This window comes from Sceloporus occidentalis, unplaced genomic scaffold (genome assembly GCF_023333645.1).
Source record: "Sceloporus occidentalis isolate IW3139 unplaced genomic scaffold, rSceOcc1.0.p SCAF_95, whole genome shotgun sequence".
NCBI classification, from domain to species: Eukaryota; Metazoa; Chordata; class Lepidosauria; order Squamata; family Phrynosomatidae; genus Sceloporus; species Sceloporus occidentalis.
The window spans coordinates 958,619-977,908 of record NW_028317075.1 but is presented as its reverse complement, the minus strand read 5'-3'; the positions used below and the strand labels follow the sequence as shown (position 1 = coordinate 977,908).

The window sequence follows — 19,290 nt, the reverse complement described above, 5'->3', positions numbered from 1 at the left end:
CTAACATAAGTGATAAAGGCTAATACAGTGAGTTCTATGCTTCTCTTAAAATTGGATTCAAGGCATCAATGAAGGGGGTAGGAAAGAAATTATTCAGGTTATTGATGCCACAAAGGTAGAAACATAAATTAATTTAAAACCTATTGTATTGTTTTTGATCCATTTGCTAACAGTTTAAAACCTGTATATAAATGTATTTATGTGCCATATATTTACTCCAAATATTCTACACATCCTGACATTCATTTGATGGATGCTACTAATTCTCCAAAACAAATTGCACTGTAATAAGGTATTGCCATATAATAAGCAATGCTGTGTCTCATGGTGAGAAAAATGTATAGTATATCATTCATTCAGTGTTTTCACTCAGGGTATTCCAGCAGTAAGCATCTCACAAAATGAATTAATATATCATTTAAAGGGCATGTTAACATGAAAAATGTCCATGTTTTCTACCTTTCAATGGGTCACTGAGCCTCGGAGCTGGAATATATTTATATACATACAAAAAAAAAACAAGGACTCAGCGCATACCCTTATATTTCTTAGCCGCCCACTATATCAAAATACTCCAAAATTGGCCATAGTGTGTGACTGACCCCGATTTTTCCTGTTATATAGGGCTTCTAAATAGTGTTTATAGCATCCGTTATACATATTTACTGGGTGGGTGTGCTGATTCCATCCTTTGTTGTGTGTAAACATGGGTGGATTCAGCAGCTCCCCAAAACCTGTATTTATACTCTTCTTAGGTTAGTGCTTCCCAGTGTTTATTACGTACATATCATTGAAAGTATTTGGGTACCATTTGATTGCATCATAATTTCTGCACCACTCTGTATGTGTGTATAATGTACACATCATGCAGGGCCAGTTCTAACAGGTGAAGCCCCCAGGCGTTGGCCCTTCATCATGCATAATTAATTTGCCTCAAAACTTCTGCAGTCTTACCCTTTAGTCTACAACTTGCAGAGCATTTACGTTATAAATCAAATGTTTAAGGAAAGTAAACACAGTGTACATTTTGGACGACATCATCTTCAGATTTAGTGATGTAAGCTCTCTTACCATCCTCATCATTTGAAATAGTGATTGTAGCCATGTCACTCTTCCCAATTCGGGCTCCGCTCCAGTGACTTCCAAGAGGATTGCTGAGATAAATCCTAAATTGCTCTTCAGGCTCGAACACCGAGTCGTCGTTGATAAATACAGTACAGTTCTTCACCTGCCACGAGAGTTACCAACGACTGTGAGCAAGCATCTGGTATATTATTACTGTATACGCACCGATGCTCCGTCATGCTCAGCAGCCGCTGTACATCACAGAGACTCGCCGAAAAACGGATAACGAAGCTGTCTGGTTCCATCTATCAGCCAAAGTCCCTAAATCTTAATCAGGTCAGCCGAAGTTTAAAGCAAACAGTGTAAGGAATCACCCGATAACCACATTAAAAAACAACTAACAAAAGTACAACAGGATCCAGTATTTCAATTTGTATTAGTCTTAAGGATTTTCTGCCTGTATAGCACGGATAATCTACTGTATGCTTTCAATGGGATGAAAGGATATATGCAAATATTGCAAGCGCCGTCTGAAAAGTGCAGGCATTCTTCAATGCATAGGATGAAAAGAAATCTCACGTGCATCAATTAATTGAAAAATAATGTCCTTGAAGTTTCAGAGACACTCTATTCATGTTTGAAATGTACACAGCTAAATATATGCATGGAGCTTTTAAAAAAACGATCTAAAATATTCCTGTTTAATAAGCGCATGCACAGCTTAAGAAACGTACTTTTTCTCCTTTGAAAAATGTCAGCCGGGAATCATCAGAGTTTCTTCTTTCTTCAAAGTCATCCATCACACGAGCTGTATGAGACTGAGTGTAGCAACGAACTGAAGACTCGTAACTCAAGTCTCCGGTACGTATGACAGGGACATGCAGTACTCCATCTTTCTCCTTTACCGTCAAGACATCTTTACTGAACTGCATGCTGGGAACTGCCGATAAAGAAAGCACATATTTATGCCATATTTCAATTCATCTATTGCAACTTCTGTATAGGGAAAGTGTTACACTGGATACATTTCATTAGGTTGGAGGCTGAGCACCAGATTGGGTTTCTATTCAAACAACAAGTTGATGCTTATGGTCAACACTTTGGCAAAGTTTGGCCGGAGACCTTGGAACTATACCTAAAATACACATCTATTTGTTTTTTTTATGTTCTTTAACGGGGATACAATACGATTAAAGCATCAGTTCTGATTATATAGAGAACCATGAATAAAATCGCATAGACCTGGAACTGGCCTCATCCACATATGCAGTCATTAATGGTAGCAATAAAATTATTAAGCCGCATAATAACCAGTTAACTGGGAAATTATTTTTTTTTTGGAGTTTCATCCATGTTAGTGCTATAATGATATAACTTACCATCCTGAAAAGTATCATCAATGGCAACTGTTGCTTGAAATGGTTTGGTCAGCTGTGCCCCATGTGCAGAGCTAAGGAAAACCACAAACGTCTCCAAACCTTCAATCACCGGATGCTGAGCATCGTCCAATATAGTCAGAGTGCAGAACTGAAGGAAAGAAACATACATGATCCCGTAGAATAGCAAACATCTGAATACAAGTTTAGCCAACATCTCATGGTAGCTACTTGAATATGAATCTTACACACTACGAAACCAAGTTGAAAAAGTGATGACAACCAAAAAAAAAAGGTATTACCCCGATTTGTCTAAAACTATTTACTAGTTTGCCTACATGTAGCATCAAAGTAGACTTATTTATATTTTTAGGACAGCAATTCAATATGTGTTGCCTTTTATTATGTTTTTTTAATAACAAAAGTTATTAAAATTAAGGGGGTAGTAGAAGCATTATTAAACACTCATCTACACACACCAGACAAGCCAGAAGGCTTGTTTTTTTCCCTCAGAAATCTCATGGTGCTGCCACAACCACAAGGGATTCTGGGTAGGCGCATGCAAATAAGGTCAACAATGATCACCTTTTGCCTCTATATCCACTTTATACATGGATCCCTTGAAAGTAAATGCACGCTGTACAAGACACCCATGAACATTTCATATTTGACAGATCCATGTCAAGTGGTTAACCAATTAAAGGCACTGTTCCACTTAGCTGCACTCTCTAGTATGTTAAGCAAATAAACCACAGTTTAAATCACAGTAAATCCTTGAGAATCCTTTTTTTTAGTTATTATGGCAATATCTTATCAGCCCCTACCCCTGTGTCTTATGGCAATTAAGGGTCCCCAGTCAAAAATAAGAATGAGGTCAAATAATAAATGATAATACATTTTTTTTCTGGTAATGGTATTATGAATAATGAGCGTAATGCTGCATTTTGTTATAAATGTGTTAAATTTGATAGTAATGGCACCTTTTTATTGTCCTAGCTCAGTTAACACACAATTAAAAAGCTTACCTCTACGGTTTTTCCTGCCCCAAATTCTATCTTCTTGGAACTTGGGATATAGTCAATCGCAGGAGAAGCAGATGGTGGGTCTGATGGGCGAGTGGCACACCACACAGAAGTGGGAACAGAAAGATCTGGTCCACTACGAATAACAGGAATCTCTATAGAGCCTACAATAAAATGACAAACAATACAAATTAAAAAAAAACAAACAACATAATAAAGCAATGTATAATGTGAACCAAAATGCATACAAAATGTGAAATCCTGATGTCTTTTTTTCTAGATTATATATTTTACTAGCTCAGGATCATTAACCTCTTCTGACCTTCATGATGTAACATGGTGTCATTAAAAGAGTGAGAACACATTTTGTTGAACTATCCATAACAGAAAAACCTACTAAAAAGTAGGAAAACAAATATTATACTTTGAGAAAAACGCAATTCTGTATTTAGGATACGCTTTGATACATGGTGGGAGTTTTGCTCTTAAAAGCTTTTACCTGCATCTTCACTGACACTGAAGGTGGCATTTCCAAGGGAGACAGTGGAAGCGTCATTGGGTCCTTCAATAACAACCTTGGCTGTTGCTATGTTTCCAATCCGAGCATTCTCAGATGTGTCAGCCAATGCTATCTCAAATTCCTCTTCTTCTTCATATTCACTATCATCTATTAGTTTGATGTCACAGGTGGACATGGTAACTCCAGGCCCGAAAATGATGCGGTTTTCGTTGGACATTGTCCTGGACTTGAAATCTGAGCCTGATTCTAATCCGTAGAGGCTGCTGCCTTTAGCAGTTTTTGGAATAGTATAGCAAATGGCCGAAACAATGCTTCCTGGATCACCTGCGAGGAAACACAGTAATGTCTTCATACATTGATCAGCAGGGCATGGCTAGGTTTAACATACCTACCAACATTTGGGGCAAGTTGGGACACTTTTATTTACAATGATGTTGTAATAGATGTAGCCATGTGTGTGTTGGGGGGTTACTTGACTTTTTACAGGACCGTATCATCTTTTCTGTAATGTAGTAAGGCCTTAGACGTGTATGGATTATTTTATTGTTAATTCAGTGGATATTATTGTGACTTTTACAACTGTAAAAAAAAACAAACATGTGACTTGTATCCAGCAAATATTAATAATATAATAAATTAATAATAATATAATAATAAATAATAATTGTAATTACACATCTAGCCATGGGAGGAAACCAATGAAACTATAGCTGAATTTTACAAAAAATACTCTAGTTGGCCTAGTTGGTCTAGTTGGCCAAGATGTAGCTCTGCAGGTGTGTCTGAACTAATTTTTAGTGCAGATAATAATAATACTAATATTGCTACTACTAATATTATTATTATTGGTATTATTACCTTTAGTTATGATTTTGTGTTACTAGTCGCTGATTAGTTCTCTCTTTGCTCTTTCTATGACCCATCAATGGTGTCTATTTTAGTGAGGACTATCCTATGTTTAATTTAGCTCGCCAGCACGGATAGAACTTATTTGAAAAGTTGGTGTTCGAACGCGGTTTTCTGGCAGATAAGTTAAAGGACTATTTGAGTGGGCCTGAACATCAGTTCTAAAGCTATTAATACTTTCACATTTGTATGCTGTACATGTTTCCAGGTTTCGTTATTCATTTTAATCTGTACAATAATATTGCTGCTATTTTCTCTGAACAAAAGTAATGCTTGCCTGTCTTACCAATTTCTAATATAGAAAAACTGAATGTATAATATGAACTAATTTTTTTTTCTTACATTTTTCATTTAAATTTTCTGCAGGCTATAAAAACGTTTTTACATATAAAGAAGCAATTTTGGGGCACCTCAAATAATGGAAATGATGTTTTCAATCAAGGCAAAAGAAACCCATTCATCAAGAATATAGATAAAATACAGAATAATATTTCAAGCAATGGATGTTAATATTTAAATAGGCCATGGCGGTAAAATTGCCTTTTGCCAGTGACTGGTCACAAATAAAAAATGGATTTGCTGCGGTGAGATCACCTCTGACTTATATATCACAGTCGGAGGGAATAAACTAATTTACAACCAGAAATAACGATAAAAAAACTCTGTTCAAATACAAGATAATTGCACAGCAATCTGCTAAATAAATACAAACAATACTTTTATTGGTGTGAGGGAACATTGGTAGATCAGGGGCACAGTCACTGGTCCGCCTGTGATTACCGGATCTGATCGATGGTGCATTTGTTAATAAGCACCATGTCCATACCCGAGAACTCTCAGTTTTTGATCCTGAGTCTCAGGGGTTTTGCCCAATCTCTCAGGGTCACACAGTCTGGAGCTGACGCCTTCCTATTAAATGACCCAGTTAAGTGTATCTTTAAATAATGATAAGTCAAGATTTGTATGAGGGCCGGTACTACAGCCATTTGGGTAACACATTTGACGAGTGACTACATAGAACCTTTACCATCAGCCAACGAAGGGATCAGCTAATTTAGAAAGAACCCATTTATGACCATGCCTTCACAAAATAGCACTTATTTTTCCACAGTATCGGCACACTGCTCTTAATTCTGGTAGGACACATGTCTATATGGAAGTAAAAATGTTCTTTCCATCTGTGTCAAAATGGCCAAACTTTTTAATGGTGGTTGACAAACAGCTACAACCAGGATTGATGTATCTAGATTGGGGCCCTCCCTCTAGTGAGAACAAAACATCATTAACAAGGAATAGCTGTTGCATTAATCAAAAAAAATATGCTGAAAATAAAATGGATAAATGTTTTTATATATTTATTAATTTATGTTTTGAATGTATTTTTCCTTTTTTGAGGCAGACAAATTGTGCAGGTGTCTCTAGTAGGGTAGTGGCATGGTAGACCAAGTTGAAGATCTGATCTAGATCAGATGTGTACTGGACTATACTAATATTAGCAGTTCATCAGCATTCATATTCATTCATGTATGAAGATAATTAGAATATTTTTTTACTGACCGGCTAGATTTATTTTCAAAGATGTTAACTTGAGTATAATTTCTATGCATTTCTTTAAGGGGTAGTTTATTGTTTATACTCCCCTGCAAAATCTCCTGTCATACCCCAGGTGGCTCCTAACATGCATAACTTTAACCTTTAGCAGCAACAGCCGCATCCTCAAATTAAAAAGCGATTTAAGAAAACATGAAGATGTGCAGATAAGAACACTTTCTATCTATTTTCTATCATCATATTATGGGTATCTGAAAATCAGAAGTGTCAAATATAGGATGATCCGGCACCCTGGGACATTTTGTCAGGTTCTCCAAGCTGGACGTGGGGGAAAATGTTGATTTATTTTAGTCTTGTGACTATAATACAAGAGAACAAACCTTTTCTTTCAATAGGCGCTGAAAGGAAACCAGCACTCTCATTGGCCCGATATATGTTCTTATCAAACTGCAGGGTGGGCTCATCCTCGGTGTCATTAATGTTGACGACAGCTTTAGTGATGCGGCCCAGTAAAGCGTAGGCAGGCATGCTGAGCTCCACTGTGAAACTCTCTATGTTTTCGTATACCTGGTCATCATTGATAATGATTGTACAAACTTTGGTGTCTTCTCTTTCATCAAATTGTACCTGACAACATACAAAGATGAGTTAAATTGCAAGTCTTACAACATGGGACATCATGTTTTAACATGGGATGCCAATCCATGTATGATTTCCCCATCATACATGGCTCAGCCATCATACATGGCTCAGCCAATAGGAGTAGTGCTGCAATTATTTAAAGAGTCCACTATAGTCCACTAGGAAAAAGGCATATCATACCTGGCCTGCATATTCCACATAGTCCTGCTGGCCTGGCCTCGACCCCACACTGGAGCTGGACTTTGCGGTTCCTTCTTCTGTACGACATAGTACAATGGCATATTGATTGAGATTCCCAGTTCTTTTTACAGTAACGCTGAGGGTACCTGCTTTTTCACTCACGTTGTAACTGTAAAAATGAACAAACATTATGCTTTTTTTTTTTCAATGTTCTCGTATTTTAAAAAATTAACGTTTTTAAATAAATTCACACAAAAGCCCTTCCAAGCATTCTTTGTACTGCAGGATCTAGTGAGAAAAGAACGCATGCCTCTGTATCAGTGTATTTAAACCTGCTTTTAATTTATCAATAAGAAATAATATATTAGAGAGATTGTAGACTAAGCAACCTAACAAAAGACCTCTGAGGTCTTGAAAGCTTATCCACTGATTCCTTTAGAATTTCTCCATGCATTCCCCTTAAATTAGGGTACTATCACACAAGATTAATTCAGTTTGCACGCTGGTCAGATTTAATTCTGAATAATCCCCAGGAAAGAAAATGAGGCTCTCAAATTGCCTAAAAGAATAAAATGCTTTCAAGGGAGGAACTGGGCTGGGTATGAGCATTCTTCCCAATTCTTACAACAATATTTTATTAAAATATATATTTTTTTTTTCTCAAGAAGAGTGAAGTATGTATTGTGAATGCAAATATGTCCCAGAATTCACCCCAGATAATGTAAAGCAAATCTCGCAATGTTGTAGGCTTACCTAACATGTGTGAAGCTAATCAGGGACCACTGGATATGAAACATGTTGTCACTGACCACATTAGGCTTACTGTCTTTCACAAGGAACTTAAAGTTGTCCATTGTTTCTTTGTACTTTTCATTGTGCAGAATATACTGAATAAGCCCAAGGTTTATATCCTCTGAAGCGAAATAAAACAAATATAATGGTGTCAAAAACAAATCTGCACATACAAAAAAAATATCGTATTTAAACATGCAACACATGTGGACAGACTGGTAGATCAATTGTATGAGGTTAAACTTATAACTCCTGTTTGCACCATATACCAGTTATACAGTATGTGTTGGGGAATCTGTGTTGAAGCAGCTTGTTCGCATTCCTCTTTTTTATCGCATTGCATTTACAATATAAATATATATATGTATATATATATATATATATATATATATATATATATATATATATATATATATATATATATATACACATATATATATATACACATATATATATATAATGATATACATAATTTTTTTACTTAGGCATTTGTACCTTGAGTAAATGTGCTGACAGAGACACCAGGCTTGAGTTTGTTCTCCAAATATCCGTGATTCGGCCCACTCGATATTTCATAAACCAGCTGCTTGTCTTCCGTGTCTGGATCTATAGTCATTAATTCCTTCTTGGTAATGAAATTGCTAGCCTAGAAATAATGTTACAGCCACACAGACTTATTGCTTAGGAATGAGCACGCCACAGAAATAAACACTCGCTTTCATTCACAGAATATGCACCTGTATTTTGATAAAACAATATTATCTTTGTAACTCGGTCACACCAAATGGCTGAAGATCATGTTCTTTATATTATTTTATTTGTTACACGGCCCTTTATGTGCAGATTTTATCACCAAGTGATATTTTCCCATTAAGCAAAAAATGTAAATGGAAAAGGAATGGTAATATCTATTATTATTATTATTATTATCTTTTATTTATATAGCGCCAACAATTTACGCAGCGCTTAATACAACACATATATTCAAGGGGTATGACAAGACGAGAATTGACAGACTAAGACAAACCGATACATTACGTGGAGAGAGCCCTGCTTGCAAGCTTACAATCTTGAGGATCTACTCAAGTAAGCATACAGTATATATATATATATAGATATATATATATATCCTAATAAAATCTCTTTTATTTGATTGGATTTCTGCTTTAAGTTTGAAGGCTGTTGGATGATAAGAACTGCAATGGACCCATTTTATTTATCAATAGAAGACTTATTTTTATATCATTTATTTTGTCAAGATATACATATTTTTTCCCTCAGCAGTGGGCCTGGTTCAAGCACCAGAGCTGTACCTTACTGATGTTATCGATTATTTCATTTTAAGAAAACACATAGTCGGGGATAGGTGAATGGAAGTACCTTGCCGTCCATGTATTCCAACCACTGAAGGCCCAGGTTAGTGACAATTCTCGGTGTTCCATCATCCACGGGAAGGATGTCTACCTTAAACCTCTGGGGAGCTGCTGTCACAATCTGAAACAAGTAACCCGTTTCACCATTTACTATATTTTGTAGGCAACAAAATGTCTATTCAACAAAGGGATAAACATATCGCTACCAACTTTTAAGAATGGGCACAAGGATAACATTTTAAATGCAGAGTTGAAATAATCAATGTTTTGCTGTGAGCCGGAAATGCAGTGTTCCTGAGCTGATGATACGGCTCCTGCTTATTCGTATGGATTAAAAAGAGTATTAAAAGGGTGTGCAAACATTCATCAATTAAAGGCAGCAAGGTAAGCACTTTGCATGTTTGTTTATAGAGTGGGTAAGAATAACATGAAACCTACATATTGCAAAACATAATACTATACCACATGTTGAATGTGAAGTATATTGTTGTTTTGGAACAGGAGACATGACAGTATTTAATTTTTTTTTTTAAATAGCAATAAACATTAAAATGCACTTTACGCCGGCCATTGGACACATCAGGCAAAGGCCCGTGGACCAGTACCCACTCATCAGCGGTGGGCTGATCAGTATGCATGAGCTGCATATTTTAACCATGAATTACGAAGGTTCAGCCCCAGAAATATTGTTCTCCAACTAGGCCTTAAACTCGTTGTGGGTCAGGAAAAGCTCATGTCCATTCATAATACATAGTCGAGAGAATTTATTCACCGACCTACAAATTGTCAGAGTAATGAATGTACCACTAAGATTGACTAATGCAAGCAACACAGTTACACTTGGGTAGAGCATTTGACACATAAGTCAAAGAAGCCCAAGGTTATGAAGTATGCAAATTCACCTCTTTCTCTCCTTCCTCCACAATGAAGAACTGGTTGGTCCCATCTGAGACTGTGAAAGAGAACCGATCTTTGAGGGTGTTGCTGCCATCATGGCTGTAGCTGATTCGGTTCTGGTAGATGTCGTCCATTGTGAATGTGGTGGCTTGGCGGTAACTCTGACCATTACTCGTACGTTCAATAACTCCGTACCGAGGGGGCTGAACAATGGTAAATGTGACAGACTCTGCCTGTTTAAGGAATATGGAAAATGTATCAATTTTGGACAGCATTTATAGTATGTATATATGATTATTTATTTATCAATCAAAACAGTTCACGGTTAAAAAAACGGAAATGGGATAAGTGCAGCAGTATAATAATGACTGTAATTGAGTTCTGATAAAATGAGCATTTGAGTAGTTTTCACATGATAATCCTAAAACACTCTGCATTCTAAATGAAATTAATTGAATTCACTAAAACAGCACAAATAGTAATGAATACTAATATTTAATTATTACTTTAAATATTTTTATATTATTTGTAAAACTCTAGCACATTGTTTAGTACTTTACAATGGACAAAGCATACTTATTTCTAGCATAGTATATCAGACAGGGTCAAAAAGTGTTCAGTCTAGGAGAATAAAGTAACCTAAAACTCTGGGTGTAACATTTTTATATTAAAATGTGATCCATCTGACAGCACCTTCAGTTTTTCAGGATGAAGACTTGGAGATAGCCTCTTCTATGACTCGGTTGATCTGGGCATTACGTGTACATTTCCAGAGGTGAAAAAAACCTGCTACCTTTACAGTACTTGATAAATCTCACCTAGCGATTATTCTCTGCTATCATATACATTACTAAAACACATAATCAAAAACTAGCTTGCATTTAATTTCAACGTATAATGCAAATTACAGTCTGATAACTACAATTGTGGATCCTGTAAATATTCCCTGAATGTTCCGCCAGTAGACCAGCTATATTTACTGTACCTCGGTATCCGCATCTGACGCCTTCAATTCAAACTCAGTGATGGTTTTCCGGACGCCTTCCTGCACTCGCATTCCAGCGTTGTAAACCACAGGCAGGGAGTCGTCTACTTTATTTATAGTGATATAAAATGTTTGTGAAATCTAGAATTAAAAAAAAACCCCAATACATTATTTTAACTATATTTAAATACATTACCACGAAAGGGAAAATTTATTTGTTTAAAGAAATATACAATGAAAAAAACCTTTTGTTCTAACAAAATGAGTTGTAATTCCATTATTGTGTGTCGGCTATGGTAGGTCAATCCTTGACGGTGATGGGTCACTGGGAAAACCCTAAGCACCCACACAGAAAGGCGTCCTTATTTATGACTCAACTTAAATGTAATTCCAATCCCTTTTGTGCCCTTTCCTGCACCTTAGTCAGTTAAAATATCCTTTTACTGTGGTACTTGAGGAAGTTGTGCCCTTTTTGAGATATTTTACAGATTTAATCTTACATTTTTATTACTAAAATAATAATGGAATGATGGGTTCCAAAGCCAACTGGTGGTCCCCTTCTGCATCAGTCTTAGCATAGAACTATACAGTCCCTTTACAGTTAACTACTAATAAACATTGCTTTGTATCCAGAAAGGACTGCTTGATTTAATAATAAGACATCGAAAAAATAAATGATGGCATCCACATTAAAAGTTTATAATATATGAAAACATTTAAGTTGACAAAAGTACAGAAGCATATAATGTGGAACTGTAAACCAGGTTCTGTTTAAAAGAAAATACATTTCCTGGTATATAATATGTGGTATAATGAAATGATAAAATGCCCAATTTTGCCTCAATTGGTTATAACATAGTAAGCAAACGAAAAGTATGCCAAAACTTTCAACGTAACACAAACATTAAATTATTTGATACATCTAGGCTCAGGTTATTTCAAAAACATACATAAAAATAAGGATACTTTACTAGATATGGATATTTGAATCTGGCAGGTAGAAAGCTCAGCTTGTCCACCTGGAAATTACATAGACCCATGAGGCCTATCTGTAGGTGCTTTAGAGCTCCTTGAAATTGTTAAGGCTTTGAAAAGACCACAGCACGTAAGGCAGCTTATCCTATACGACCCATAATCTTTATATATCGCTGCAGAATCATCAAGAAGGTTGTAAATTTTAGAGAAGGTGGTGAGGTGAGACATGAATAACATGAGCCCGAAGCACTTGGTATAGCCGCGATTATTATCCAGAACAATAGAATCGAGACGAGGTGTAAGCATTGGTGCCTTGGGAAATCTCTTACAAGGATAATGCATCTGTAGGAAGATCGTTCTAAAACAAATAAAAATGCTGTTTCACAATAATAAAGGAAAAAAAGTTTCTTCTACCTCATTGACACCATCAGAAACGGCAAAGGTAAATTCATCGGAGTGCTTCTCTTCAGTGCTGGTATGGATGTATTGGATGCTTCGAGATTCTAGATCCGCCTGGCTGAAGCTGCTAATTTTCATGCCTATGTGCAAAGTAAAAAAATGTCCAAAAACTGCCATTTCCACCCAAAAATGTAAATGTCAAATGGGAGGCTTATATACACCATTTCTAAGTATAAAAACATCCCCTATTTTGTCTATCCCTACATAGTATGTTAAGTGAGGGTTGAATTTGCTTTATACAAGTGATGTAAAAATGATAAGTCTTTCAGAGACACTCTGCCTCTAAAATTCATAATATTGCACCATATTAACAGCATCAATATTTCAATATGTTTTCTCAAGCAAATTCCTTTCTCCATGGGCAGTAGACAATCATAGTAATGTATTCATCTTTGCATGGTTAACATTAACTATTCCTTTCTGAATTAATGCTGCAGAAGTACCTTAAAGCACAGCAGTTAATATTAAACTTAATTGCTATGTAAAGTATGTTGAGCCCTGAAGACCCAAGCATATGAGTACAAGAGGTACAAGCAGAAAATATTTCATTGAAAAGAGGAACAAGAGTAAAGAAAAGGATGATGTTTTGAAGTTGATGGAAAGGGAAGTTAGGGAAAAACATTCTAGAATCGGGAAATAGAAATTTGTACTTTGTGAATTAACCTTGGAGTAGAAGTGCTTATCCCTTAATCCAGGGGTAGGCAACCTTCGGCTCTCCAGATGTTGTGAACTGCATTTCCCTTGATGCTTTGTCAGCAGTATAACTGTAAGAGCATTATGGGAGATGTAGTCCACAGCATCAGGAGAGCCGCAGTTTGCCTACCCCTGCCTTAACCTATTATGTGGGAAACGGTTCTTTGCCATCAAACACTATGTTACAAAAGGAAACCTACCAGGTGATCCGAGATGTTCCAGGTGACCAAGGCTGGGCTGCTTAGTTATGCGGAACAGGAGATCCCTGGGTTCGCTGTCCTGGTCCGTGGCAGAGAGCTGTAGTGTGGTGATTTTTTTAACCGAGTTCTCGTCCAACGTGAGTCCTTTATTGGTGGTAATGGATGGAGGTAGTTTGTCTTCTGCCAGGGTGACAGCAACAATAACTAGGATGGCTTCAGCACACATATTTACAAGATGCCATGATATCTTTGTCAGCTGTTCCCACTCAGTGAAGTATAAAGTAACTAGGGACAACATGGACTCTCCCCACCCAAATATTTGTTTTCCCATTATTCACTGTATTTTACATATACTTTCATTACTAAAGTCTTCGTTAACTTGATAAAATTAATAAAAATGTTAGCAAAACTGGTATAAGATAAGGTTGCGACCCAAAAAGAGGTGCAGAAACATACGCACCTAAAATACTTATGTAAAACGACTGGTCAATTAGCTTATTCTCCTCAGAATCTATGACATCAAACTTAAAAGAAAAGCTTCCTCCTGGCTCTCCTTTCACGTGCTTGTACTGAACAAATCCTACAAAAAAGAATCAGATGATCAAAATTATTCAAAATGGCAAATATTAGCAACTTCACCTATTTAAAAAAAAAATGCTAAACGGATAGGATGCGTGATTTGATATCATTCAAAAGAGCTGTTCTACCTGTTCTGCTGAATCTAACACCATAATAACTGAATCCAGGATCAGAAACAAATTGTTTGTATGTTAACAGATGAATAAAAATACCAAAAAACCTGACTACATGAAAATGAAATAATGAAATAAAAACAGCAGGACTTGTCAGCTGACCTTTGTTAATATCCACTTGTGTAAAGCTACTTATAGGTGCCTTTACTGAAATCTGCACCGGGTTGTTGTTTCTTGACATCTGTAGTTTCCCCACAGCTGGGTCCTTCTTCATGACATACCGGAGTTTGGCATCATCTGAATCAACATCTGTCCCCTTTAGATGTTGATCAGTGATTGTAGCTACTGAACCTATGGGAAATAAAAAGAAAAGGAAGTTAGGAAAGAGGCAACTATATATAAACAAGCAACTGCAACATTAATTGTATATGCTAGGATTATGAACCTTGATAAATCTGTCATTTTATTCTTTCCTCTGAAGGTTTAACCACATAGAAATGGCACACTGTTCAATGTGGGCTTTTTCCGTTTCTATGCAACAGCCTATCTGTGCTTACTTTTGTGTCATGTGACAATGAAATGTTCCTGACAAAAATATGAATGAGCCAAAAATTGGCATGATCAAATCATTATTTCTGGGAAGTGGTTGGGCATTCAACAGTACTAGGAATAAGCTTTCTATTGCTGCATGTAGTTCTAAAAGCATTAAACTCATAATTATATTTTTAACAACACAATAACAAGAGGTGGTTGTACTGTGGAAATGTACCTTAGTAGGTAACAAGTTAGATTTGATTTAGATTTGATTTGAGATCTGTGATTTCCTCGACATCAGAAGTGACAGAGCAAAACAGTCAGTTGAATTTTTGGTTATTATTATTATTATTATTATTATCTTTTATTTATATAGCGCCAACAATTTACGCAGCGCTTAATACAATACATATATTCAAGGGGTCTGACAAGACGAGAATTGACAGACTAAGACAAACCGATACATTAGGTTGAGAGAGCCCTGCTTGCAAGCTTACAATCTTGAGATACACAAGACTATACAAAAAAGGTAGAAATATGGACTATTCAGGAGGTTGGAACCTATAACACCTGTGTAAATTAGCAATTACACTCAAATATGATCTTTATGTATGACAGATTATGAGTAGATTAATTATGGTGTAATTTGAAAGCAATGCTAAGTACCTGCTGAGATCTGTAGGCCTCTGTTTGTAGCTAGTCTTGGGGGTTCTTTTCTCTGGGGCTCAATAGAAATCTCTACCCTTCCAGTCTCTGTGTACTGGCCATCTGAGAGAGAGAAGCGGAATTCGTCTGAAGGTTTGACCATGCTTTCTGGGGTGTATACAATCAGTTCGTCTAAAACGTCTTGGTAGGTAAAAGAGGATCCCTGGGACAGGATACGTCCATTGTCCAAGGGTTCAGAGTAGAACTGCCTCCTTCGCAGGTATCCTGAAGAGAAACAACAACAATACATGTGAGTATGAAAAGATACAACATTCAAATAATATATCATCAAGTATGCAATCATCTCAGCAACCAGGGAATACCTATTATAGGACAGGGGAAGCCTACAAATGAACTATTTTAAAATCTGTCCATAATTTGGTAAACTATATAAATAATTTGCTTAAAATTTGGATCTTGTGAGGGATTCCCACACCCAAAGCATGCTTGTGCTGAAAGTGTCTCCACTACTTTACTGCCGGTGATTGCCTGCTTCGGTACTTAGTGCTGCTAGGGCAGGAGCTCAGTGGGGTCATGTAACAAAACTAAAGTAGCCCCATGGCAAGAGCATGGCTTCCCACACAGTGGGTGAGTAGCTATTTAGACTACAGACAAGGTAAGAGGTGTGTACTGTTAGACAGTGTGAGAGAGCGTGTGTTACTGTGTGTAAGTGTATGCTATGGGGGGCGGGGGTCACATTGGAGTTATAATATACCATAATGCAAAATTACATTTGTAATGTCTACATAATTACAATTGATCCACCACTCAAAACCATCATACCATGGAAAGGTGATTTGGTTACAATGAACCTGAGTTCATTGTCAGGAGTATCAACGTCCTGGACACTTATACACGTGTTTCTTATCACTGCTCCTGTGTTGTCGTACACCCTGAGCGGCAATGTAGAGATCTGTGGAGGCTCATCATTCTTTCCCTAAAGTTGACAATAAGATAGAATTATTCAAATTGTACATAAACCGGAAGTAGCCGTGTGAATGTAGACTGCTGCAGACTTACCTGTATGATAATACTGATGTTACGGACGTCAGTCTGGCTACTTCCATCTGTTATGTAGAAACTAAAGAAGTCCCCACTGGGCTCAACGCTATCATGGACACTCTGTACATAATAGATGTGGTTTTCCGCAAAATCCTGAAACAGGAAGTAACTGTCTGAACCCACCTGACCAGCCACAGAAGTACGTCCACCTAAGAAAACAATAGTGAAGTGTCATAAACAATAATATTTTTCATATTAAGTGGAGAATATGGATGTAATTGACTATAAGGACACGATTAGCTTTAGCTTGTTGATCCAGTGACATATCAGATTGCTATTTGGAGTCAAGAAGGATTTTCTCCTTTTTAAAGCACAGTTGGGAGTCGCTTCAATGAGTGTTTTTTGTTTTTGCCTTCTTCTGGATTAACAGCAAGAGTGAACTTGGTGGACGTGTGTCTTGTTAACATAAATTACTATGTTACTATTTTTCACTAATATTTACTTTTATTTATACGTATAAATGTCATTAACATCTTTTCAAAGACATGGAGCCTGCAAATTACTGAATTCTATCCTAGATTTCATTATTTTTTTGCTCTACTAACTGTTGAGCTCATTCTAAACAGAAGCCCAAGTCACAGAATCAATTGCTGCCTGAAAGAGTAAGGAATAATATCTTAGAAAATATTTCTTTTTTTGTACACGGTGTGAAGTACACTCAGGTAGACATGAGCATACATACAGGCGCTTAAGAATAATTATGAAAACATAAAAAATTATGTTTATTTTAAAAAGTTTTACCATTTTTAATATTTTCAAGGTAACCAAACTTTGGCCCACTGATTATCTGAATTTTCAGCTGCCTTCCTGTAGTTGCAGCATCTGGAGATATTATCAAGCGAGGTGACAGGAGAATCCTCCCTCCTTCTTCCACCTTAAAAATAAAATCCTTTGCGTTATTCATTATTCTATAAAAGAAAACAACTCTCTCTAGTGAGCAACAAGAAGAGTGTCAGAAAAAATTTACATGTGTGTCAACATAAGCATTAATGGCTACATAGTTTGCTGAGGTTTTGTAATTTTTGGGTCCATTCAAATCAAGTGGCCACCTAGATCAAAATCGAGTGGAATGCTATCACTCACAAAACAATTCATATATACAAGTTACTGTCATATACATGCAACTTGAGATGATTCTTGTCTCTATAGTTATGTATTTAAAAAGTTATATATTTAGAAATAATAAAAAAATAGAAACTAATTATTTTTATATTTAATTATCATTATTTTTCAGTAATCTTTTTTTGACGGTGTTGGAAAAGGCGGAGAATAAGTTGACCCCTGAAGATGCATTTGAAACTCATGGGTTCATTGTTTTTTTGGGTTTTTTTTACTCCACTCAACTCTGCAGTGAAGTATATGCAAGGTGAGTGTCAATTCAAGCAACCGATCGCATGCATTGTTTATTGTATAGGCCTCCTCATTCATTATAAATGCATAGGCATACGTTTGACGACAAACAATATGAAAGCAACTGGGCACTTACAGATATCTGGTCTCCAGACCGGATGATAGGAAGCTGATGGGTGGCTGCAGTAATAGTTATAGTAAACATCTGGTTGTCCAGGTGGACATTGTCAGCATTGTAGACAGTGAAGTGGAATGTATCAGTGACAGTCTGACTCTCAGTTTCGGTTATTGCAGAATATCTAAAACAGATATACAATATACAGAAATTTGTATGGAATCCACCAAAGTTTTTCTACATACCCGATTTTGCTACATAGTATAGACAGCAGCATATTCTAGTCCAGGATAACAGGTCAGGGGGCATATCACTTCATCAGGCTCCCAGGTGCACTGCTGCTCAACGGGAAGGTTACAAGGCAGATCTCTGATCTTACCAACAGGCTCTTTTACATTATGGAGGACTGTGTCCAGCCATCACAGCCTCCATAGCAAGCTGTACCTGACCCCTTGTGTCCGTAAGAGGAGCATCATGGTAGAGCATCATATTACTAGGCTCAATTGTAAGAACAGTGGCCATAGAGTGTCTAGGGACACTGCCTTTGGTTAGACATAAGGCAATGCCTAACTTAAATAGGTTCTGTAGGTTCTAAAGTAGAGGTTCTCATGAAGAATTATTAATGTTGTTTTTTTTTTATTTATATGCCCACTGTTAGGGAATCTCTAAAACCACAGCACTTGATGGTTTGTGAAAACTGGCAAAGAAACCAGTAAACACATGTTTTTGGGTAATACTAATCTCTGCAATATAACATTGTATATTGCATTGATATTGTGTACTGAATAAGGAGGCACTACTTACTTAATCTTCTGTTTGTCTATGTCTTCCATAGTAAAAAAAGAGAATTCTGACAACTCTTCGGCATCTTCTCCAGGTTCAGCCTTGGTAAGAAGGCCATACATGGGTAGAGAGACCAGCTGGATTCTGATCTTGGAGTCAGGAGAATTATTATCCTGTTCAAAGGAAAACATGCTTAACAAGATGTTGTGTGCACTGATTAAGGCAGTAATTGTTGAGAAATGGTTGTTGTTCTTTGAAGTTGCTCCGTCCTTTATTACGATATTTCCTTATGTTCCCCATTAGTATGTCAGACAGTAAGCGCACAGAAATCACAGCCAAGTAATGGCCTTCCTTTTATTGATAATCTGTCTGTTTTGGTCTCTTAGCTGCATTATTGATTCAACCTCCTATGT

The 19,290-nt window shown here is 36.7% G+C and overlaps 1 protein-coding gene across 1 annotated transcript in view; it reads right to left on the bottom strand.

Moving 5' to 3' along the window:
* The window catches only part of LOC149284296 (extracellular matrix organizing protein FRAS1-like), a 196,768-nt gene that overhangs the window by 12,101 nt on the left and 165,377 nt on the right, over window positions 1-19,290 (bottom strand). The window contains exons 38-59 of the mRNA XM_089496882.1: window positions 18,899-19,050; window positions 18,116-18,278; window positions 17,371-17,503; window positions 16,588-16,778; window positions 16,351-16,504; window positions 15,529-15,792; window positions 14,491-14,679; window positions 14,097-14,216; window positions 13,637-13,816; window positions 12,699-12,823; window positions 11,310-11,450; window positions 10,330-10,557; window positions 9,435-9,548; window positions 8,550-8,700; window positions 8,016-8,175; window positions 7,263-7,431; window positions 6,821-7,067; window positions 3,963-4,307; window positions 3,467-3,627; window positions 2,445-2,592; window positions 1,800-2,005; window positions 1,072-1,228 (exon numbers count right to left, since the gene is read on the bottom strand). Coding sequence (XP_089353008.1) covers window positions 1,072-1,228; window positions 1,800-2,005; window positions 2,445-2,592; window positions 3,467-3,627; window positions 3,963-4,307; window positions 6,821-7,067; window positions 7,263-7,431; window positions 8,016-8,175; window positions 8,550-8,700; window positions 9,435-9,548; window positions 10,330-10,557; window positions 11,310-11,450; window positions 12,699-12,823; window positions 13,637-13,816; window positions 14,097-14,216; window positions 14,491-14,679; window positions 15,529-15,792; window positions 16,351-16,504; window positions 16,588-16,778; window positions 17,371-17,503; window positions 18,116-18,278; window positions 18,899-19,050 — 3,898 coding nt within the window. The remainder of the gene's footprint in view (window positions 1-1,071; window positions 1,229-1,799; window positions 2,006-2,444; window positions 2,593-3,466; window positions 3,628-3,962; window positions 4,308-6,820; window positions 7,068-7,262; window positions 7,432-8,015; window positions 8,176-8,549; window positions 8,701-9,434; window positions 9,549-10,329; window positions 10,558-11,309; window positions 11,451-12,698; window positions 12,824-13,636; window positions 13,817-14,096; window positions 14,217-14,490; window positions 14,680-15,528; window positions 15,793-16,350; window positions 16,505-16,587; window positions 16,779-17,370; window positions 17,504-18,115; window positions 18,279-18,898; window positions 19,051-19,290) is intronic.